This window comes from Papaver somniferum, chromosome 5, assembly GCF_003573695.1.
Source record: "Papaver somniferum cultivar HN1 chromosome 5, ASM357369v1, whole genome shotgun sequence".
NCBI classification, from domain to species: Eukaryota; Viridiplantae; Streptophyta; class Magnoliopsida; order Ranunculales; family Papaveraceae; genus Papaver; species Papaver somniferum.
In genome coordinates, this window is record NC_039362.1 from 157,758,994 (window position 1) to 157,784,747 (window position 25,754).

General features: G+C 38.4%; 1 protein-coding gene across 1 annotated transcript; it reads left to right on the forward strand.

The window, feature by feature from the left end:
* The first annotated feature begins 2,154 nt into the window (after positions 1-2,154).
* On the forward strand, positions 2,155-2,898 carry LOC113279932. The gene has a single exon (XM_026528570.1). The coding sequence runs from the start codon at positions 2,155-2,157 to the stop codon at positions 2,896-2,898; it is 744 nt and encodes a 247-aa protein (XP_026384355.1).
* The last annotated feature ends 22,856 nt before the right edge of the window (positions 2,899-25,754 follow it).

Genomic DNA, 25,754 nt, shown 5'->3' on the forward strand with positions numbered 1-25,754 from the left:
ATCCCACTTTTTTAGAAATGGCTAAATTATTCCTGAATTGTTAGTGTTAATTAAGTGTTGATTAGTTGTTAATTAATTTGGGTACATTAAAATCAGATTTAAGGATAAAAATTTGATAAAAGAAAAATTATGTTTTTGTGTTGTGGAGAAGAAGAAGTTGAGTTTTGGGGGAAACTTAGGGTTATTTGAAATGAGTGATTCTAGTGGAGGAAATGATGTTGGTGAAGCTTCAAACAACATACATGATTGTGTTGATGGTGAGATGGTCTCAACTAATCCTATGGATTGGATGTTTGATGAAGAGATGTTAATAGAGGAAGCTTTGATAATTGTTGCAAATGAAGATCCTTTTGCTCAAAATGAAGGAACCAATACTGAAAATGAAGAACCCAAAGCTCTAAACAATCAGGTAAACTTCCTATACTCTTCGAATCGCATGAATGGTGCTCCAAGTGGTCGATTCATGGTCACTATGCAACAGCTCAGTGTGAGGGTCGTTAGGTCGTGAGTATAATTAACTAACGACCCTGTAGAGTCGTCAATGAATTGGCACCAAAATAAACGACTTCATTGTTCAGTTATGAAAAATCGTCAATGAGGTTCCTAAAAGATGACGACTCCATCTTTTAGGTCATATAGAGTCGTTAACTCTATATATTTAGAACCGAACGACTAAAAAACCTTTTACTCTCTGTAGCTGTCACTCTAAGGGTCGTTAGTTAAGCATTACTATATACGGACGACCCTTTCATATTAAATGAGAGTCGTTTTTTTATACATCTCTAATATTGACGACTCAACCTGTTTTTTTTTTTAATAATTTCTGATTTCATGGAACCATTTAATTGAATTGTAAAAGTCATACATCTTTCATAGGGTTAAATACAATACATGATAACGATTCACTTCTATACTCAATCATAAAGCATGTAATTATACATGGTTCCATTGAAGATAAAGTAGCAATCATGTAACTCAAACTTTTTCCTACGAAGCACCTCGTAGTATCCGTACGCCTTCTTCATCTGACAACGCAAACGCAAACATACTTAGTTAGTATCGATCATAACTTTGGATAAGTTTTACCTCTTGTTTAAATACTTACTCTTATAGCACTCAGCATACCCGGAAAGGCTTCCCTTACGGCAGTAAATTCTCTTTTCAAAACATCACACTCGAATTTTATCTCCTTGAAGCGTTCCTTGACTTGTTTCAAAAACCTTGAGTTGCGATTTCCGTCCAATGCCACAAAAATGATGAATACGTGGTTCCACCAAGCATCCGATGTTTCATCAATGTCTTTGTATAGACTTTCAAAGTGGTTTGTGACTGTCAACCAAGCTCTCGCAATGGCGCAATTCTCTTCGAAAGTGTAGGGAGTAGTCATGGTGTTTGATCTTGTTTTGAGAAGGAGAAGAGAAGGTTGATAATTAGGGTTTTGATAAGGAAGAGATGAGATATGGGTCTCTATTTATAAAATTGAGCGACCCAACTGCCTCAACCACATTTGGTTGAGTTAAATTCTCCAATAAATGCAAATACTATCATGAGTCGTTACTAAAATTCGTTTACAACTAAACGACTCTTAGACTCAGTATGTTTCGTCGTCAGGTTGGACATATATAACCGTACGACTCTAGAATAAAACTGAGCAGAATGGTGTATATATATTTATCAGGAGTCGTTAATATACACGGAGACTCGTCAACCTTTGTTAAAGTGTCGGCAATTGTCATTTTAGCAGATTGACGACTATAATGTAAGATGAATCAAAGTCGTTAATCTGCAAAAGATTTGTTGACGACTTTATGTGTTGTCGTTGATCTTCATATAATATCTTGACGACCGTCTAATTTAATGGTTTTGTGTTTTGTTTTTTAGTTGGTAGTTCGACAATGCTCCCAGACAGAACCCGTATCTACATTGGGTCCGGATACCTCCCAACACTATATGACTGATTTGGTACGTTTACCTTAACCGAGTCGAGATATTTATATATTCAAATAATTTTATTAGTGATCTCATGGTTGTCTAATTTAATTGTTTGCTCAATGTAGACATGGGAAACCAAGGATGACATCAAAATGGCTTATCCCTAAGGTAAAAGAGAAGATGTGTGTGGTTGTTCAAAGTAGACACGTCGATGGTAACAAGATGGAAATGGTATGCGAGAGAACGGGTAAGAAGGGAGAAAGTCACAAAGGCAAGAATTACAAGTATGAGAAGAAGACGACTATGGTCTATAAAACAAATTCGAAGAAGTGTGAATGCCCGTTCAGGATTGTTTTCAAAAGACGCCATGAAGACGATATATTCCGATTGTATAGTATTCCGGACGGTCGTCACAACCATCCTCCACCCACAAGTTTATATGGACACCCTGCATATGCCCGGTTGAAACCACATCAGATGGATAAAGTTAGGAAGATGAAGGGATTTAGACCACTTAAGATCCTAAATGAAATAAGGGCGGAAGATAAGGATAACTTGTCCACCATTTCCACAATCAACGCCGCCAAAGCAACGATTAAGAGAACTGAATGGGATGGTAGGTTCATTATGCAACAATCAGAGTGGTTAGCAGAAACTCTTAACTACGCCATGCAAACTAAGGTGGGTCCGGATGAGAAAGTGACTCATATTTTTCTTGCACATCCAAGGATGGTGGATTTGGCTCAGTGTTTTTACCAGGTTCTATTCATAGATTGCACCTACAATACAAACAAGTATAACATGCCGATATTGAACGTGGTTAGCCATACTTCGGATAAAAATTCATTCACCGTTTGCATGGTGCTTTGTGGAAAAATAAGAAATAGAGGACTATGTTTGGGCGTTGGAACAAGTGAGGTTGATTTACCGTGGAGAAGAGACGCCACAGGTTATATTTACGGATAAAGATTTTGCAATTATGAGTGTCGTTCGTCAAGTCTTTCCACTTGCTCAACAATTTCTTTGTACATGGCACATCCAAACCAATCTTTTTTCTAATTGCAAGAATCAAATCCAAAAGATCCATACTAAGAAGGGCAATCAACGTTCTAAGGAAGAAGATGAACGTTTAAGTAAACTTTCCAAAAAAGAGCGAGCGGAAGAGAAAAAGAAAGAAAAGGAAAAATACGATGAAGATGGGGATGTATGGAAAGTTTTTTGCCAAGATTGGGACTATTTGTCTCATTCGAAAACATAGGTTAAGTATTATGCCAACTTGCAGAAGTTTATTGATGTTTGGAGCACGGATCATAATAAGGTTGTTGAGTATTTCCTGAGTACATGGTTGAATCCTTGGAAGGAGAAGTTTGTTTATGCATGGACCAATAGATACAAGCACTTCAAAAATGAGTCTAAAAGTCTTGCAGAGCAGTCTCACGGACGTTTGAAAAAAAAAATTGGATCAAAATAGGGGTGGGGTAGTTACCGTACAAGAAGCTATTCACGAGTACGCAGAGGATGGCCTAAGAAAAATAGTCACTCAGATGGAGTTGAGTAAAGACCGTTTTTTTATGCAACACGTAAGGGACAAAGCTTTGTTATGGTTGGTATCACACCAAGTATCATGATGGGAAATTAACTATATGATGGATGCGCTTATAGATTTTAGAGCTAAAGCGGAGGCGAGAGAGGTGATGAATACGAAGTGTAATTGTACAACCGATATTTGGCTCGGCCTCCCTTGTAAACATAAACTCTATGGGTACAAAGGTTCGATTCCTCTGGAAGATATCGATCCATTCTGGCAGCAACTTTCATTCATCCCAAAGCCCACAGGTTTAGCCGATGAAGAATTTGGAGACTTGGAGATTGGAAAGTACATTAACGAAAAATACCGAAAAATGAATTGTGCAGGAAGACGCATTTTGGTTGCTAACTTGTGGTCGTCCGCCCGTAAGAGCTTGGGGTTTGAATAAGATCCAATCAAACAAAAACCACCCGGAAGACCAACAACTAAAATGTCATTTAGAGAAACTGTTAACAATGACAAGGGTTGCGATAGAGACCTATCACATCATGAGCATGTCCAGACGGAATATAAGGAGTACGAAAAGTCTTTAATTCTTAAGAAACGAGGTCGGTCAAAAATGCAAGAAAATGAAGATATGGATATTATTGAGCATGCGGTCGGTACCCAGCAAAGCCAAACTAGTGTTATGGTGACGATAAGAGGAATAAAGGGTAATCCTAAGACACCTAGGGATTCGCAAGGAAGACCACATCGTGTTACTTACACTTTGTACAAAGAGTATACCGACCAACTTCCTTATGTCATGTTAGATCACCTTATATCCACCGACGACGTTGATGGGGATGGGAATTGTGGTTACCATGTGGCAACCGAACAATTAGGGCATTTCGAGCAAGCCGACGAACTCAACCTCACCCAAATCGAATATGAAAGAATAAGAATGGCGGCTAAACTTGTGGAGGAAAAGCAACTCTATTTAACCATGATCATGCAAGGGGATTCAAAAGAGAAAGAATTGAAGTTCAAAGAGTTGGTATCTAACGTGAAATGGCGGAAGGGGTCAAAGACGGCCGGTTATTAGTTTTGGATGAAAATTCCTTTTGGCGGTCAACTTTTAGCGGACACATTCACTTGTGTTGTGATTGTATTCAGCAAAGGCTTTCCGGGTGGCTCTTGTATTACGTACCCTCAAGAACTAGGTGCGAGGAGGCGATAAAGAAAAGAAGAATTGTAATGGCACAGGTCAACGATAACCATTACATAGGTTTGAAGATTTCCGAAGAATGTCCTCTACCACGGGTGGCCTATGGTTATTGGGGAGACTACACCAAGGAATGGACACACCAGTACGAGTATAAAATGAACATGTGGAATGCTTTGGAAGGAACACCAATTACAATGCCTGAACACATTGACATGCGCGACTAAATGTGGAAGGAGTTGTTTTGTTTTTGGAGCTTACTATTGTGAAGCATACTTTTTGGATGTTTATATTATCACTAATACTATGGTCGTTTACATTTAAGCAATTTAGGATAACGACTCTTGTATTATAAACTTGAGTCGTTAGGTAAGTATTCATATATATAAACGACTCATATAGTCCAAATGTGATGGCCTCCTGCATGTTTTGGAAATTAACGATCGTTATCGGGCCCATTAAAAAATGAACGACTCTTATCATATATTGTCGAAGTCGTTAACTGATTATCAATAAACTAATGACTCTGTCAGACCATAAACGAGGGTCTCCTGGATGTTTTGATAATTATGGGTCGTTATCGGGCCCATTAAAAAATGAACGACTCTTATCATAGATTGTCGAAGTCGTTAACTGATTATTAATAAACTAACGACTCGTGGATTTTGGTATGCCGGAGATTTATTTGAAACAGGGTCGTTAGTTTACATAAACTCAACCATAACGACTCCATAAATATACCTTCAATGGCTCTTTCTAGAGATACTATTTCCCAAAAAAATAGCCGTTGGGCTATTTTCTATATAAAGATTCAACCATTAACTGTTTAATAGAACTTAAAACAATCAAAGTATATCATTTTCTCAATGGCAAGTTCGTCATCAACTACCAATTCAATTGAAAGCATACTTAGAAGATGCAAGCGACCAACCAAATCAATATTGGCAATGGAATAAGAGATACGCAAAAGAAACATGCGACTTACTAAAAAACCACACACTTTTACGCCATATCCTACGAAGGAAGAAGAAGAGATGCGCGAGGCTGAAAAATGAGGAAAAGAACAAGCACATCTCCGGGAAGTATTCAAGCAAGTCGAGGAAGAGACCGAATGGGTTAAAAACTATTACATCGTGAAAGATCTTCCCGAAGAACATCAAGATGAGAGTATATTTTGGACTCAAGTTGGTTGGAGTCCTTTCGTCAATTACCACAAGAAACTACGCTATGATTATCTACTGTCCCACATTCGTGATAGGACGATTCACGTTATGAGATTGTGCACCAAGTACAACGAGTTTCTCAATAGGTACAAATGGGATAGACGTGCGGCCCAAGCTGCATATACCAAATGGAGAGGAGAGGAGTTTTATCACATCGAAGCCGCAATGGTAGTTTCCTCTCGCATAAAGAAAAGGAATAACATGTAATGTAGACAACTGTAATGCAACATAAATATTTATTCCTATGCTACTATTTCCAAGTTTCTAGTAAGTGTCGTTAGCTTTTATATAGGTAGTACAATGACGAGTAAAATTTAACAGATGGGTCGTCAATGCAGAGTTGTTCACTTTTTATATAAATGTCAACGACCCTTTAATAAAATCAAACAGAGTTGGTGGTTTGTCCTACCCTGAGTCATTGGTCTACAAAAATTTTCTTGACGACTCTAACATTCACTTCATTACCATAGGTTTTGAGTCGTTGATCTGCAAAACTTTTGGTGACGACTCTAACACTCAAAATTTAGAGTCGTTCATCTGCAAAACATTTGCCGTCGACTCAAACAAAAAGTTGGAATATTTTTCGGATTTTCACATCATTTTAACATTCATATAAGCACAACAACTTCTAAACATAGTTGTAAACTGGTAGCTGGGCAAAGAGTACCTAAAACTACAACCTATGTTTTACCTACAAGTATACAGGGTCTTGATGAAGCTAGTGTGCAAGTAGGGGAAAGTCCACAGGGACAAGGAGGGTGATGTGTTGTTTTCTAAGTGATTTCCTAAAGAATTCTAAATGGCAGTGATATGGGAGGGACTAGGATCTTGAATCCACCCTTTTCCTAAGCTAAGTCCTCCTAGTTCTAATAGAGTCTTGTTCCTTGTATAGATATTAGTGAAGTTCTAGCCTTATCTAACTATCTAGATGGCAGTTGAGGTTCTATGCCTGCTGCTCATCGAAGGATGGTCTTAGGAAAATGGTTCAGTGTCTCTAAGATGATCCTAATCCTAGTTCTAGCTGCCTTCTCACAATGCAACTAACTATGGATTAACCTCTTATATAGCTAAACAATCCTGAAGGATATTCTAATCGCAACTAAGGTGTTCCTACAAAGTACTAACTGTCTGATTAAAGTACAATTAGTCAAAGTTATGAACAACAATCTGTTAAGCATGAGTTGCAACACATTCAACATAGAAATAACCTGACTACAATGGATACAAGGCATACATTGTGAAAGTAAAATGCTGACATGTTTAGATTGTATTTATCCACAACATTATATCACAACAAGAACACTGTCTAGAATATGAACAACTTAACATCAGAATTGGGGTTTCATCTAAACCCTAGACATGAAATCAGAACATAACAAACATTGTGCAAAACAATTGAAAATAACACAGTTGAGGAACTGGCTAGTCCAGTCCTCTTGGGTGAAGCTCTGGCTAGCCCAGGCATGCCCCAACACAACACACAAGCCTTCTATTTATACCCAATTTCAATTCCCCCAAAATACCTAATTTCTAAAATTAGGGTTTAAAAATTAAATCAAAAATTCTTACCAACTACTTCTGATATCCACTCAATTAGCTTGACCCACGCTTCCTCTTCCTCTCCTGCTCACTCTTCTGGTACAATTGCCCTAGCTCGAGCTATTCCATCATTTTCTCTCCTAGGGTTTCAGGAACTGTGAAGAGGAGAAAGTGATAGAATAGTAGGCTAGAATGATGGGGGATTAGGTGGTAGTGATGGGTTCGAGTGTTTGGGGATTTGACGGCTCGTGGAGGGGAGTGGTGGTGGTTGAGGCGACGGAGAGGGTGGAGTTGGCAGGAGCAGAGCTCGACTGCTCGAGGAGGAAGATGAGAATTTGGGTAAGGTGCGTTTGGCTGAAGGGTATAGGTGTCAGGTGTTGTAGTGTTGAGCGGAACATCAAAATCTGATGCACATCGAAGCGAAAGCGTTGGATTATCAATTCTAGATTGATTCTAACGGCAAGATGGAAGCAGGTCTTGAGCGACCGTTGGATGCGTGACACAACGAAACTGACGGCTCAAGATGGAGTTAGGTGCTATAGTGTTTGACAGGAGCTTCAGATTTTGATGCACTATGATGAAGAGACCGTAGGATGCTGAGATGATCCAATCTGACGGCTGAAGATGGAGGCGGGTATGGATATTGGAAATGGGTTTGGGTAAGGGTTTTGGACCTTGGGTATGCCAAGCCCATATCTTCTTTAAGAACAATTCTTCCTTGTTAAGCCCATTTCTAGCCTTTTGGTCTTGTGCACAACATTCCTCGCGGCTTCCTTGCGTAAATCCTCCCGACTTTTCACTACTTTTCTGCTCTTTTCGCTCCGCAATTCATCCAAACTTTATTTACAACCTAAAAATGCAAAATTAATTAATAAAAATATTTATTCTTGAAAACAATGAAAATACAGAATATGGGATAAAATGTAGAATTAATGCACAAAAGATGATTTAAATGCCAAGAAAAATATATAGAAATATGCACTTTTTAGCACTCATCAAATACCCCCAAACCTGAATTTTACTTGTCCTCAATTAAAACAAAACTAAGGAAATCCTACCTATACCACTGTCGCTGGTCTCTCGAATGTATTTAGCGTATGCACTAAGCCTTTTAAACCACTAAGTGTCCCTAGTGGACGAGTTGAAGTCTCTTGAAGGTTTGCTTAGAACGTACCTACAAAGTTTTAGGACAAAATATAAGCTCAGATTCCATGAAATGTGACATGTGCAAGACATTAGAAGCTCACAGCAAAATGGAGATGTCAATCTAGCTATCAAAGGCACAATCCTAGCACTGATAACAACTAAAGACACGCGATAAGAGTGTAAAGTATATCTACACATGTTTCTAGAATGACCTGAAGTTATGACTACTAATCACCAAGAGATAGTTTTTAGGCTAAGAATCGAATTCTAAGCCAAGCTAGCTGTCCGGCTTTACGAGAATTGTGAATGTTCACCCAATGAGTTGGTGATATTTCAGTTTACCCGCGTTATACATCGATGGCTGCACCCTCCTTGCTTATTACAAGACTATTTACAACAAAAAGATGACTCTTTACATGACTCTTATTTACATTGATTACTCTCTTTTATTTTTGGAACAAGAGAGAACTATTGTCTTTAACATGACAAAACATGGAATAAATAAATACTTGATTTTTTTTTTTTTTGAAGAAATAACTTTGATCTTTACAACATAGTGACACTTTTGATACATGAACAAAAAGAAAAACATAATTACATGACTCTTAGCAAGAGGTGGCCCTTATCGAATGCATCCGGTCAAATTCTATGGTTGCTTTTCTTAACGTATCCTCCAACTTCTATCACAGCCAACCAAAGAACAAGCTAGTCAAGTCTCATTCAGTATTCTAAAGTGATTGGCAATATAACTTCATATCAAACACCTTGAAGATCGAGGCTATACATGTATTGGTAGATTGTGCGTGTGCAAGTTTCTTATCACATGTGAATTGTGCTAGAATCAGGGTGCCTAAATATCTAGACTAAGAATCCTTATGTTTACATACATGCACAAGAGTCAACATTTCAAGGTAAATGAGCTCAATTTTTATGATTTTTTTTTTATTATTTTTTTTTTCAAAAAGAAAGAGTTCTGTTTTCAATTATTGCATGCTATCGTGGTATCTACTCTTTACCCCCAAACCTAAACTAAACATTGTCCTCAATGTTTCAAAAGATGAAAAAAATTGTAATACAACATACGAAGAGGATCATGCTGAGTAGAGAAAAAGGAAAGAGATTACCCAATTTGACGGCGAAAGCAAGATCAGAACTCCGTTATTCAAGGCTAGAATCCAACATTTTTTAGCCGAGATCATATTGGATTAGCACAATATATACAAAAGAAACAAAAGATTTATCTAGAATATTATCTACTGGATTATATACAAGAAAATTCACCATACACTAACAATCTAAAGAGTTGAGGATCAACCCAAAAGACGGAGTGTAGACATTTCAACAGCTTCACACAATAATAATAGGAAAGAAATGCAAGTGAGGCTGTGAAACAAAATAAGCTACCCCCAAACCTGGATTTTTCAACAGATATAATTTTGGGTACAAAATCTCGCAGTTTTGGGGGTTCATCATTCCCAAGGTCTAACTCGAAATGGACTTTGCTAGGGACGGGCAAACATGCATATTCCAACTGTGGATCCTTAAAGGTATTGTATTTGGATGCAAAATAGTCCAAAAGGACTTGGGAGGCACACAGTTCCAATCCTAGGTTGTGAATTTTCAGAAAAGTTGGTTTAAAAGTTTTGTTACAAACCAAATCTAGGTTGGGTGGAAGGCCATCAGATTGTGACTTATGTAGGAAGATAGGCACATCATTATTAATCAAATCAACATCTCCTAAGTCTTCTACAAGTGTCACAACATGCTCACACAAATCAGAATCATCAACATCATCAGAAGAATTATTCTCATGCATCGGCAAATCAGTGGAAACATCACAACGTGACCCAGGTAGAGAATCAGACACAACAATTATATTTTCATGCATATTAGTGTCAACAGAAGATTTTATATTACCTAAGTCATCTTCATAGGACAGATGCACATGCTCAAAATCAGTATCAACATCACATGTATATGGAATACTAGAAGAAACATCATTCATGAAGGTCGAGGCAGAGAAGCCTAATGTATTTGAACCCAAAGGTTCCATAACATTTTCAGTATAGACATGTTCTTCTAACATAACATCATAATCATCATCATCATCATGATAGGGATTTTGCAATCTAGGATAGTTTTCAATCCTAAGGTCGGAGCTATCACAAGAATACGACTCTAACTCATGGGGGTGACTCATACCATGTGGTGTTGTCCCTGTTTCCCTAACAGATTCCCATTGATGGGTTTTCTCTGCAATCTCAGCTAAAAATTTCCATGCATCATCCACAGATTTATCAAGAAATTTACCATTACACATAGACTCAACCATGGTTCGAGATTTAAAGTCTAGTCCCTCATAGAGGATGACGACAAGTCTCCACTTCTCAAATCCATGGTGCGGACATTCGCTCAACAAATCATTAAAACGTTCAAAATAGTGAAAAACAGTTTCCTCATCCAATTGGACAAAACAATTGATACTTTGACGAATAACGATGGTCCTATGATGTAGAAAGAATTTTTTGAAAAATAGATCTGTGAGTTGGTCCCAAGTGTTGATTGATTGTGGTCTCAAACCGTAAAACCATGTTTTGGCCCTTTCCTTTAGAGAAAATGTAAACAAACGCAATTTCAGAGAGTCTTCGGACATATGATCAGGTTGCATAGTCCGAAAAATTTGTTCAAACTCTCTTACATGAGTATAGGGGTTCTCAGAATCGAACCCTCGAAATATAGGAAGTATTTGTATCATGCTTGCATTTATTTTAAAAGGGTTATTGGTTTGAGATAAGACAATACATGATAATGGAATTTTTATTGTGGGACACATGTATTCATGGAGAGCACGAGGTTGGCCCATATTGAAAAGACACAAAGCCCACTATTTGGTTTTAATGGGTTTTCAAAAATTTGGTTTTTTATGGGAAAATTTTGGTTTTGATGGGAATGAAAAACATTTGGTTTTTATGGGATTTGAAAACTCCTTTTGGTTTTAATGGGATGAGGCCCAGCTAACTGGTTCAAGTTTTCTGTGGGACAAGCCCAGCGAACGGCCTAGAGATTTGAGTACACGGCCCAACTAACGAGTTCAGCGAACCAAGCCCAGGAATGCACGAGGCCCAGCTGGGTATTTGATTTTTGGGCTCTCAGTTAGCCAAAATACGAGGCCCACTTGGGCCTAAAAACGTTTTTTAAATTTTTGTTGGGTCAAGCCCACAGTTCAGTTCAAATTACAAACCCAATAGAAAATGGAAGCCCACAATTTGGGTTCTCTTAATGGGTTTAGGCTTACTCTTTAAGCACAGCCCAGCTGCTCTGATTTTGGTTGCACAGCCCAGTTGGGCTTGGTTCTCAGCAACAAGCTCAGACCAGCAACTCAACAATAGCAGAAGGAAAACAGCAGCAGCACCAGAGGCTGGCTGTAGCAATGGCCCAAGCACCAGCAACAGCAGCAGGGAGAAGAAGAAAGTAGCAGCACAGCTGCAGCAACAACAACAAGAGCACCAGAGGCTCAGCACCAATTAGTAGCAACACCAGCAGCAGCACATGTTCACCAGTACCTGTCACTCAACCAAGTTCTTAGTTCCAGAAGTTTCAATAACTTGAGAGCAAGATATGCAACTGCTACAAGATAAACATGGCCAGAGATGCTTGCACTACACAACAGGTTACAGAGCTACTAAGATGCAAGAAAACAGATGATGCAGGATGAATATGCAAATGCAAGATGAATATGCTCCTAAGTTATGCAAATTATGCAATGATATGCAAGTATGACATGACAGTATGCAATGCAGCTAAGTTACACTAAGTTACACTACACAGCAGCTAAGTTACATAAAAAAAAAAAAAAAAACAGCAAAGTAAGATAAAAATAACAACAACCACACAACGCCAAGTCCCCGGCAGCGGCGCCAAAAACTTGGTAGCTGGGCAAAGAGTACCTAAAACTACAACCTATGTTTTACCTACAAGTATACAGGGTCTTGATGAAGCTAGTGTGCAAGTAGGGGAAAGTCCACAGGGACAAGGAGGGTGATATGTTGTTTTCTAAGTGATTTCCTAAAGAATTCTAAATGGCAGTGATATGGGAGGGACTAGGATCTTGAATCCACTCTTTTCCTAAGCTAAGTCCTCCTAGTTCTAATAGAGTCTTGTTCCTTGTATAGATATTAGTGAAGTTCTAGCCTCATCTAACTATCTAGATGGCAGTTTAGGTTCTATGCCTGCTGCTCATCAAAGGATGGTCTTAGGAGAATGGTTCAATGTCTCTAAGATGATCCTAATCCTAGTTCTAGCTGCCTTCTCACAATGCAACTAACTATGGATTAACCTCTTAGATAGCTAAACAATCCTGAAGGATATTCTAATCGCAACTAAGGTGTTCCTACAAAGTACTAACTGTCTGATTAAAGTACAATTAGTCAAAGTTATGAACAACAATCTGTTAAGCATGAGTTGCAACACATTCAACATAGAAATAACCTGACTACAATGGATACAAGGCATACATTGTGAAAGTAAAATGCTGACATGTTTAGATTATATTTATCCACAACATTATATCACAACAAGAACACTTTCTAGAATATGAACAACTTAACATCAGAATTGGGGTTTCATCTAAACCCTAGACATGAAATCAGAACATAACAAACATTGTGCAAAACAATTGAAAATAACACAGTTGAGGAACTGGCTAGTACAGTCCTCTTGGGTGAAGCTCTGGCTAGCCCAGGCATGCCCCAACACAACACACAAGCCTTCTATTTATACCCAATTTCAATTCCCCCAAAATACCTAATTTCTAAAATTAGGGTTTACAAATTAAATCAAAAATTCTTACCAACTACTTCTCATATCCACTCAATTATCTTGACCCACGCTTCCTCTTCCTCTCCTGCTCACTCTTCTGGTACAATTTCCCTAGCTCGAGCTATTCCATCATTTTCTCTCCTAGGGTTTCAGGAACTGTGAAGAGGAGAAAGTGATAGAATAGTAGGCTAGAATGATGGGGGATTAGGTGGTAGTGATGGGTTCGAGTGTTTGGGGATTTGACGGCTCGTGGAGGGGAGTGGTGGTGGTTGAGGCGACGGAGAGGGTGGAGTTGGCAGGAGCAGAGCTCGACTGCTCGAAGGAGGAAGATGAGAATTTGGGTAAGGTGCATTTGGCTGAAGGGTATAGGTGTCAGGTGTTGTAGTGTTGAGCGGAACATCAAAATCTGATGCACATCGAAGCGAAAGCATTGGATTATCAATTCTAGATTGATTCTAACGGCAAGATGGAAGCAGGTCTTGAGCGACCGTTGGATGCGTGACACAACGAAACTGACGGCTCAAGATGGAGTTAGGTGCTATAGTGTTTGACAGGAGCTTCAGATTTTGATGCACTATGATGAAGAGACCGTAGGATGCTGAGATGATCCAATCTGACGGCTGAAGATGGAGGCGGGTATGGATATTGGAAATGGGTTTGGGTAAGGGTTTTGGACCTTGGGTATGCCAAGCCCATATATTCTTTAAGAACAATTCTTCCTTGTTAAGCCCATTTCTAGCCTTTTGGTCTTGTGCACAACATTCCTCGCGGCTTCCTTGCGTAATTCCTCCCGACTTTTCACTACTTTTCTGCTCTTTTCGCTCCGCAATTCATCCAAACTTTATTTACAACCTAAAAATGCAAAATTAATTAATAAAAATATTTATTCTTGAAAACAATGAAAATACAGAATATGGGATAAAATGTAGAATTAATGCACAAAAGATGAGTTAAATGCCAAGAAAAATATATAGAAATATGCACTTTTTAGCACTCATCATAAACATAATTAACACAAGATACCAATAGTACGAACTATAGAAAATAATTGTATCTAAGAAAGACGTAAGTTAAAGTCGACAATACTAAAAGACATAAGTTCTAGATGTTAAACCATACACTTTAAAGTTCTAGATATAATTTCTCCTCACCCATGAATTCCACCTCGACGTCGGCCTCGACCTCCGCCTTGACCTCTCTGGCTTCCCTGACTTGATGATGTGCGGCTTTTCTTTGAAGGACCCTGTCCAGAACTGCCCCTTGGAGAACCATCTTCTTCTCCACTAGCTTGATCATTACCATCTTCCTTTCCTTCACCCTTTTCTGCACGTTATTGTCTTAGTTGGCTAGCTGTTCTCCTTGTCCTCTTACATTGCTTTGCTATATCAGCAAACATTTTCTTTGCTTGTGGATTTTCAATGTGTTGGCAGTACTCAGCCTACATACGACTTTGCTCAGGTTATATCACTTCTCATTTGTCCGCTTTGCAACAAAATGACTTAATAAAAATCCTCACCCGTTCCCTCTGTTTGCATTCAAATACCGATTAAGATTAACATAATTAAAATTGTATTTAAATGATTAACACAATTCGAAAAATAAGTACTTACCACAAGCTTAAGAATGGAAGAGTCATCTCTAGTGTCGGTCGTAGAAGCAGAGGAAGATGCTTTGTTGCTCCTCCCGTTGTCTGATCAATCCTTATCACCCGAACGTGGGAGAAGCCTTCATACCATGGCATGTAATCATCGGTTACCTCGTGACCTTCATTAACATGCTCCCACCAAGAGATGTCTACCCTACTAGTAGCCAAATGCCTATTATTCCAATGCTCAGTCTTAGGCTCAGGTTCGTAAACAACATCCAACGCCTTTCTGTCAGCCTTGCATTTCTTTAACTTATATTTGAACGGTGGTACATAATCCTCATCAGGTGAATCTTGAATATACCCAAGCTGACGCATTACTCTATTTGGATTGTTCATTGAGTATCCATAAGGGTAAAACAGAGGGCCATGGTAATATGCAAGATCTAGGAGTCCTCCTACTCTATCTTCCTTATAGGGATCAAAGTTTACCTCTTTTCCTGTCATGTTGTCCAATTTTTGGCGCATGGCTAACAATTTCAACTTCTGAGTTTCCTCCTTATCCTGACTTCCACTGTACTTGTATCGAGTTCCTCTTGGTTTAGTGTTGTTCCATGTTGGCTCCAATTGGATGTCTCCATAGTCTTTGATCAATGAGGGGAAATGCTCGTAAATCCACACCTGAAACAACATTAAAACAATAAAAGAAAGTTATATCTAAAAATATAGAACAACAAATATTACAAACAACGAACAAATTTGATAACTCAAATTACCTGAAGTAAAGCCAAATTCCCGTTCATTTGAGAAGTTCGTTCCCGGGAAGCCTTTGCCAGCTGAGCGTTCAAATGTGCTACTATAGCAGTCCCCCACGAATACTTACTCACCTCCTCCAAGGGATCCAAAAGTTGAAGAAGGTTGACGCTGACTCTGTTTCCTTTGCTATTGGGAAATATAATCGAAGTACATATGATAGACGCATTTATGTGTCTATTTTGTTCTCAATATTCTGTATTGTTAGACTCGATTAAGTACTTATTGTGTTATTTTGTGTTTTTGTAGATGTTTTTAGAGAAATAAGCCTTTGCGGCGAAATGAGCTCAAAAAAGTGATGATTTACACCCCGGAGAAAAGTACTAAAGGCACCCCAGAAAAGGCACCCCAGAAATGCACCGGAAGCGTCCCAGAAATGTACCGGAGGAACCCAGAAAAATTACTATTTCCACCCCAAAATTACTATTTCCACCCCAATTGCTAAAGGGACACCCATACAGGATTAGGGGGAGGACACTTTTCTTCTCATAATTCAAATTTCATTTTTGGCGGGAAAATATATTCTCTCTCTGGCAGATTTTCAATCAACAAAATGAAGGTGTTGTGGTGCGATTCAATGGCTAAAAATTGGTAGGAAGATGTGATATAGCTTAAGGAATACAGTATGTGTGTCAGAATCGATCGAATTTGGCTAGAATCGGCTAAACAAGTCATCATCAGAGAACATGGCAGTCACGGGTTTGAGAGGATTTTTTGAGGGATTCGGACGTGTTATGATGATGCATGGAGGACTCTAGCACACTTTTGGACCGTTTAGAAGCTAAATAAGGGAGTATCAGAGGCTGTTTACGCGTGGAGAATCATTTCAGGGAAGAAAATATTCGAAAATATTTTCTTTAAACACCGAGTAATGAAGATTATATGGAGTAATTGAGGGAGATTCAACGAGCTGTAGGTGTATAAATATGTTCCCTGGGAGTACTAGAGAGGATGTCGAGAGTTGGGAGAATAGAGGAGAGCCACAGACGCAGAAATCAAGAGTTGATCAAACTCTGCTGCTGCTGCTGATGATGATGAAGAACACCAAGAACACGAAGAACGGACTCGCAGTAGCAGTCGTTTATCAACAGTGGAAATGACTGACGTCCGTTGGTCGTAGGTGTGGGTCGTAGCATTTCAGCGGCAACAGCACCTCAGCTTTGTCGTTCAGTTTGGACGCCTTCTGTGGGTCGCAGAATCCTGTTTTAGAACATTTACTTATCTTTCTCTTTATTGTAAACATCAATTGAGCTTAATAAAATATTTTGAGAGGTTTTCCAACATGATGAGTTAATTCCCTCGTAACCAAGGCAATGGAGGAAGCTATTCACGCAACATAAATGGGTAACTATTTCATTTAATTATATAATTCACCTAATCGCTGCTTTTGCAGAGTTTTAAATTGTTTGAATGATTGTCTTAATTATTTGTTATTCAGTTTGATAGGTTATGCTTGGTTTAATCTCTTGATAATCTATGCTTAAGGTTTACAAATAATATTTGAGAATTTGTATGATTGATAGTTAATTAAAGATAAAAGAGGACTTAAGAATTGAATAGAGTTTTGAAATATTTATCATTCAATCTTGCGTAGTAGTGGAATCTAGTGTCTTGGTTACCTCTCGCCCAAAATTTTTAATATTTTGTATATATATTTTTATAAGTCTAAAAAAATCCTTTACCTTCACAAGTCTTAGAGTTCGAACCTTTATTACTACAACCCACGAAAAATCTTTAATCATTTTGGCGCCGCCGACGGGGATTTGTGCTTAGGTAGAATTTTTAGGTTTTTTTTTTTTTTTTATTTATTTGTTCCTTTTTACTTTGTTTTTTTGTCTTTGATTTACAGGTTCGAAGTGGAGCACTAAGGACTTGGAGAGGAAAAAGCTTAAAGCGAAAAGCGAAAAGAGAAGAAAAAAGGACAATTTTAGGATTTAATTTTTAATTTTTAATTTTTTTAGAGTGTGTGAGGAAAACTGTAATTTTTTTTTTAATTTGGATTTTTTTTGGACTTTATTCTGGACTTTGGACATTATTTTTTAAAACCCTACGGAAGGGTTATATAATTAAAAAAAAAAAAAATTAAATATAAACTGTTTGCAGAGAAGGACGACGATTACTATATCGTCTCGCCCCTCGGGTTCGCACACGGCATAGGAGTCGTGGCCCGAGTCGACGACAACGGTTCATCGCCCGTCTGGTACGGGAGGTAAGTCCAATCGAAACACCCGCGAATCTCCTGCAAGCGGGTTACTGTCTGCCTTAAGGTGATAATTGTTTGAGGACGAACTGGACTGTCTTTATTTTCCTAGTAAAGGGCAAGGCCTGGCCTAAACAAGATAAGGGTTCGGATTTCATCACCGTTCTCTTCTTGCCCGCCTTAGGAAAACGAAACCGAACGCGAACCTAAGCTTTAAAATTTGGAATAGAACGATACCGATAGGGTAACGAGCTTAATAGGAAACTCGTTCGAAAAATATTGGTTGCTCTTTAAGCACACTCCAAAGTTCATGACGGTTTCTGTGAGTTGAATGCGTGACTGCGCCGCCTTGTGATAGCGGTGAGGCCTTGGGTATCAAAGCTCCACTGAGCTTCCCTCGCCTCAATTCAACTTACTTTGACTCGGATTGATTCCAGAGGGGTTTGCTCAAATTGCAACGAATTCCCTTTCGAAAGATAGAAGCTGGTCTAGAAACAATCTAAGTGGAGCCATCATGCTTTTTGTTTGCTAGAAATCTTTAGGTTTGTTTTGGTGGAGTCGAGTCGGCCTTGTTTGTGATTGTGTAGAATTCCCCTGCAATTAAGAATGTCGAGCTGGTATGATAGAAGCCAATACAATGAATATCGACCCGAATTTGAATATGAACATCATCAGTTTTATTACCATGGTGGGAATAGTGGTTGGGAACGCCAAACTCTTCAAGGTTATGGTTCATACCATGGTGAGCCCAATCACTATCCTCACAACCATCAGTCATACGAGAAAAATTCTGATAATTCCTCTTTACTTGAGTCGACACGTAAGTTAGCTGAGACAACACGTAAGTTCGCTGAAATGAATAACTTAGTTATGGACGAAAATAATGCAATGAGTGAACTTTCTTTACCTGGTTTCCTAGATTACGTCAGGAATTCATGTGAGTCGGCCCAAAAGCTTTTGTTAGAGACCCAGAATAGAACTTCTCTAAAAGATCTAAATTTCCAAAATAGTGTTTCCAATTTTACCCTTGATGTCAATAGTGAATATCTGCCTAATTTAGAGGACGAGGTTAGAATAAAAGACACTACTTATTTAGATAAGGTTCAATCATTTTCGTACTATGATGATGAGGATAGCAGTGATGAAGAATCTGAAATTTGTAGGCATAGTGATCAGGAGTCTAGTAATCCAATTGAGTTGTATAGTGATTATATTATTTCTAGTTCAAATCCAAATAATTTTTATGATTATTCACCTATTCAAAAGGACGAGGATTTGATTAGGGATACCACCGTTTTAGACGACGTAGTATTTCCTGTTTACGAAGCCGATAGTGGTTTAGAGGAACGGGTTCATTTCGAAAATACTGTTTTAGGGTCTAGCGACTTAGAAACAATATCTTAGAAGAAAAAGATAGACCCGTAGAGATGAGTAAAGATGCACTACCTGATAATAACTTAGAAGAATCTCTTGAATATTTTAAGGACTCTGAAGATACGGAAATTCAAGAAATAATTAGAGGTCTATCTAGAGACACTGAAAACTCTAAGTTTGGGGGTGATTATCACTTCCCTAGTGCCTTACCTTTAACTCTCAGAAAGTTCCTACACTTAGGACTTGATATCTGTGCCTCGACCATTTTACAAGATTACCTTCATACTCGTTTTCCCGAGCCTAATGATGTCCATGAAGGAGTTCAGTAGAAACCCATCCTCTGGTTGATGTGGTTTGCCCAGGCTATGATCCCCAGATTGACTTTGTTTTCCCACCAAATAGTTTTCTTCCAACTGTGGGAACGTTTATATTCCAAATGTGTCGAATATTAAGTTGTGAGACTAGACCTAAATGCTTTAGGAAATTAGAATCGACACATTTGATTAAGAATGACCACTACTCTCATTGTGGTCAAATTTGTAAGTCAAATCTTATTGCTTAGAGGATCCTCAGTTATTTAGGTTATTATCGTGCGCTTCTAAGATCATATTTGAGTTTTTCCAGACTCTAGGACCTAATAATTTGGATCCAACCTATGAGGAAATGCATCCGAGGAAAATATTTTATTTGACCCTTTCATAGAACCTGAACCTGAACCACAATTAGATATAAATATCTTAAAACTAGATAAGGGCATGTTATTCTTGTTCACTTTCTTGGGTTATTGTAGTTTCCTTTGGTCAGCTCTTTTTCGTTTTAAAGACCCACAGTTATTTCGACTGTTACTTTATGGTTCGAGTTGACTAATCCTTTCCTAAGTCTGGCTGAAGACTTTAAACTTAGCACTTCTTGGGAGGTAACCCAATATTCTTGCGACACGGTAATATCCTTCCTTATCTCTTTTGCTTCAAGTGGTAACAGTTTCTCCTTGTTCATGCTTTTAGTTTCATCTTTAGAACATTGAGGACAATGTTAGATTTAAGTTTGGGGGTATGGGAGAAACTTTTTAGTTGCATAATAAATAAACTCCAGAGCCTAGAAATTTACGCCTATTAAGGATAGCACTAACCAATCTAAGTGGATGGAAACATTTTTGTTTTAGGAGTTGAGGAACCAATCTGACTAGATGGAAACATCTATAGAGTCTATTCATAAAAGCACAGAGCTCAGGTGTTAGAAATAACATGATAGTTTCGCCATATCTTGTCGAGTCCTTTTCACTTTCTATTTTTAGTTTTCTTTTGTTTCAAGTGATTTGGTGGGGCACACGATTCAAGTTGTTACCTTTGCTAGGGTGAAATAGAGACTGAGTTACCTTTTAAAAAAAAAAAAAAAAAAAAAAAAAATTATTAGACCGGACCAGTTAGACCAATCGGAATAAGTATTAACACTTGGATAGCAATATGCGTGTGTCTCCCTGTTTCCGTCGCCTAAGCAAGCGTGGAATGCAGGACCCGTGGGAACTATCGTGTAATCTGCTGACAAGAAGCATGCGCTTGGATCCAAAAGATCTATTCATGCCGTTAAGTTAAAAAAAAAAAAATGGTTATTGTTATGTGTAGTCAACTGCTGGTTCCCTTGTATTTGCCAGTTTGTTGATATAAATTTAAGTTATTGACCACTGGTTCCCTTGTATATGCCAGTGTGTTAATATTAGTCAGACCGGTATCTCAGTCATTTAGGTTAGGTTCATCTTGGCAGAGGCCTTCAGACAGATATGGGAAACACCGTTCACTTTTCAACCATCTACATTTTTCTTTTTCCATCTTCTTAATCTTTTCATGTGATTAGTCTGACTCCGAGTATGATGTCCATCGTGAAACTATCTTAGTAGAGCTCTGTCACTTATATGAATTTTAGTATGCTTGAGTGCAAACTCGTGTACACCAATTGGAATTTCGCATCAGGGTTCTTCCTCTTAGAGTCAATAATTGTATGCCAACCAAGGAGGTTCTTTAGTGCTTTCCAAGGTTCTGCGTAGATAGTTAGGGTCTGGAGTATTGGTTTTTGTGGGTACACCTCTGATAAACCCACCCGAGATTAACTCGGTCACTTTTCAAGAATAAATTTTGCTCGAGGACTAGCAAATAATAAGTTTGGGGGTATTTGATAGACGCATTTATGTGTCTATTTTGTTCTCAATATTCTGTATTGTTAGACTCGATTAAGTACTTATTGTGTTATTTTGTGTTTTTGTAGATGTTTTTAGAGAAATAAGCCTTTGCGGCGAAATGAGCTCAAAAAAGTGATGATTTACACCCCGGAGAAAAGTACTAAAGGCACCCCAGAAATGCACCGGAAGCGTCCCAGAAATGTACCGGAGGAACCCAGAAAAATTACTATTTCCACCCCAAAATTACTATTTCCACCCCAATTGCTAAAGGGACACCCGTACAGGATTAGGGGGAGGACACTTTTCTTCTCATAATTCAAATTTCATTTTTGGCGGGAAAATATATTCTCTCTCTGGCAGATTTTCAATCAACAAAATGAAGGTGTTGTGGTGCGATTCAATGGCTAAAAATTGGTAGGAAGATGTGATATAGCTTAAGGAATACAGTATGTGTGTCATAATCGATCGAATTTGGCTAGAATCGGCTAAACAAGTCATCATCAGAGAACATGGCAGTCACGGGTTTGAGAGGATTTTTTGAGGGATTCGGACGTGTTATGATGATGCATGGAGGACTCTAGCACACTTTTGGACCGTCTAGAAGCTAAATAAGGGAGTATCAGAGGCTGTTTACGCGTGGAGAATCATTTCAGGGAAGAAAATATTCGGAAAATATTTTCTTTAAACACCGAGTAATGAAGATTATATGGAGTAATTGAGGGAGATTCAACGAGCTGTAGGTGTATAAATATGTTCCCTGGGAGTACTAGAGAGGATGTCGAGAGTTGGGAGAATAGAGGAGAGCCACAGACGCAGAAATCAAGAGTTGATCAAACTCTGCTGCTGCTGCTGCTGCTGATGAAGAACACCAAGAACACGAAGAACGGACTCGCAGTAGCAGTCGTTTATCAACAGTGGAAATGACTGACGTCCGTTGGTCGTAGGTGTGGGTCGTAGCATTTCAGCGACAACAGCACCTCAGCTTTGTCGTTCAGTTTGGACGCCTTCTGTGGGTCGCAGAATCCTGTTTTAGAACATTTACTTATCTTTCTCTTTATTGTAAACATCAATTGAGCTTAATAAAATATTTTGAGAGGTTTTCCAACATGATGAGTTAATTCCCTCGTAACCAAGGCAATGGAGGAAGCTATTCACGCAACATAAATGGGTAACTATTTCATTTAATTATATAATTCACCTAATCGCTGCTTTTGCAGAGTTTTAAATTGTTTGAATGATTGTCTTAATTATTTGTTATTCAGTTTGATAGGTTATGCTTGGTTTAATCTCTTGATAATCTATGCTTAAGGTTTACAAATAATATTTGAGAATTTGTATGATTGATAGTTAATTAAAGATAAAAGAGGACTTAAGAATTGAATAGAGTTTTGAAATATTTATCATTCAATCTTGCGTAGTAGTGGAATCTAGTGTCTTGGTTACCTCTCGCCCAAAATTGTTAATATTTTGTATATATATTTTTATAAGTCTAAAAAAATCCTTTACCTTCACAAGTCTTAGAGTTTGAACCTTTATTACTACAACCCACGAAAAATCTTTAATCAACATACAACAAGTATGCGGCTGCCGTCGCACGAACTTCCTTTTCAGAGAGTAGTTCATTGTCTCCGTCTTTCTCAAGTGACCCCGCATACATCTTCCTAATTTCCTTAAGTTTAAACTCTTTCTTTGGGTACTTCTTTCCCTTCACAAAAAGGCCATACGTCGTCTTTTCATCCCATCCAAACAACTTCTCCGTCAATTCATATATTTTTTTCCAATCTAGTTTTTCTTGAACTTGTCACCCGTGGATTTCCCCTCAACCTGCAATCCTAGAATCTGTTCGGCGTCTTCGGGTATCAAATCATCTCGCCAAAATGGAATTGGAAAGCATCGACTTCGCCGTAAAACCTCTCAGTAAAACATGATACTGCAGCCTTGTCATATGCAATCACGGAGTTTTGAACGACAACATACAAACCTGAGTTTTCAACAATGTCTCGCACTCTTGCACATTCACCTTCCAGGGGCCATTTTTTCATTTTTTCATAAGAAGATTGGTGTCTAAAAAGACGCGTGGCATTCTTATGATCCTACGAAAGACAAACAAATAGAATTAAAATATAAGAAATTAAATATCAACAAATCATATGAAAAGCAAGGTTGAGATCGTTACAATTGTCTCATTGATGGTACGGCCCACGAGCTATCATATCCAAATAGAACTTTGCTGTCATCTTTAGGTTCACCTCTGGATTTCCCACCGGGTAGATGAGTAAGTTGGAAACGCATGGGTGGATGTGTCGCGCACTCGGTGCATTTGGAACTTTCTTATTCGGATGTGGCTGTGACTGTGGCTGTATTTGCGCCGCATCTTCCTCATCCTCCTGAATCTCCTCCTCATCATCATCATCATCATCATCACCACTATTACCATCATTTCTTTCCTTACCATTTTCATCATCACCATCATCCTCATCCCCCTCTTCATCACCGCTAGCACCACCATTTCCATCCTCATCCTCCTCATCATCATTACCTTCATCCTCCTCCTCCTCCTGAATCTCCTCCTCCTCATTTACATGATTACCACCATCCCCACCATCACCACCATTACCATCATTACTATCATCATCATCATAAGCAACATATTCACCTCCTAAAGCAATTTCGTCATGTTCTGCGACTTCTTCTTCTATGCTTCCAGTTGCAGATACAACAGGAGAGGATGAAGAGGACAATTCAGACGAATCATCACATGGGTCTCTGGGTTCGCGGATGAGTAAGGATACCTCACTCGGTGTTTTTCCTCATAATAGACCGGCATTTAGATATTTTGTGTTGCGGGGAGGTCTGGATGGAGGAGTTACCAGTGCAATCTTATCTTTTTTATTCTTGCTACTATAGGTCAAAGACAACAAAACAAGAAATATCAAAGGGTCATCGGATTTTTTTTTTAAATAAACGACCCTTTCATTATTTGGGACAGAGATCTGTTTAGGCATATCAAAGGGTCGTCAGAATTTTTTTAAAAAATAAACGTTCCTTTCGTTATTTGGGACAGAGATATGTTTAGGCATACCATAGGGTCGTCAAAATTTTTTTTTAAAAATAAACGACCCTTTCATTATTTGGGACAGATATGTGTTTAGGCATATCATAGAGTCGTTGATGAATACAAAGGGTCGTCTATAGAAACTAGCACACAACCTAACTAGAGTCGTTTTCACATATTACTAATGGTTAACGATTTTTTATTAACTTAACATTGCAGATCAAAAATCGTTAAGAAAAAAAATATATTTGTTAACGATTCTAACCTCTAAAAAAATTACAGCAAGGATCGTTTTCTCCGCCACCCTAATGGTTAACGATTTTTGATGAAATTTACATGCATCCTCAAAATCGTTAAGAAATAAAACCTAGTGATTAACGACTCAATTTCTGAGAATCCTATTTTCCCGATTCAAACCCTAATTTTTCAGTAGAACTTCAAATTAAACACAAACCCAAGTTACAGTTGGGGGTTATAGTGAACATACCTTCTGATCGGAGCCATTTCCTTCACCGGCTGATTTGATTTTTTGCTCAGTCTCTGATACTCCTTCGATGCATTAACTGCATCTACCAGATTAGGTATTTGATTTTCCTTTCTAACGGTCTTCTTTGTACGAGCCATGTTTGTAGAAGAAGTTAATCGTTAATCGTCGATTAAAATTAATCGACGATTACGCGAAAAATCGGTTGAGAAAAAAAATCTCCTCCGAGTCTTTAATGGAGAATATGGAGGTGCAGAGAGAGGGGAGGGGAGGAGAAGAAGAAGAGTTTTGTTTTGAGTTGTGAATGGGGGCCTCACTCGATTAGTATTAGGATTTTAGGTTTAGTTATTAGAGAAGGATAAAATAGGTATTTCACCTTCACTTTTGGAAGCCCCGTATATTTTTGGGTGTGGGTATAAAATGTGTCATGGCCCCCAATTAGTTTCCACGGCCCCCAATTCATCCTTGCTTTTTAATTGTTGTTGTAGGGACTGCATATTGAATAGCAAACCAAACATATTGCCACAACGTGTGAAAGCTCACAGTTATCAATCATCGTTGATAATAACAAGAATGTTTAAATAGGGTACCAAGTTCTTTTGCCTGGCTAAATTGGGGTCTATGCCCATTAATTTGGGTCTATGATTACAGGACAAAAAAAATTCAAAACTACCAATTTA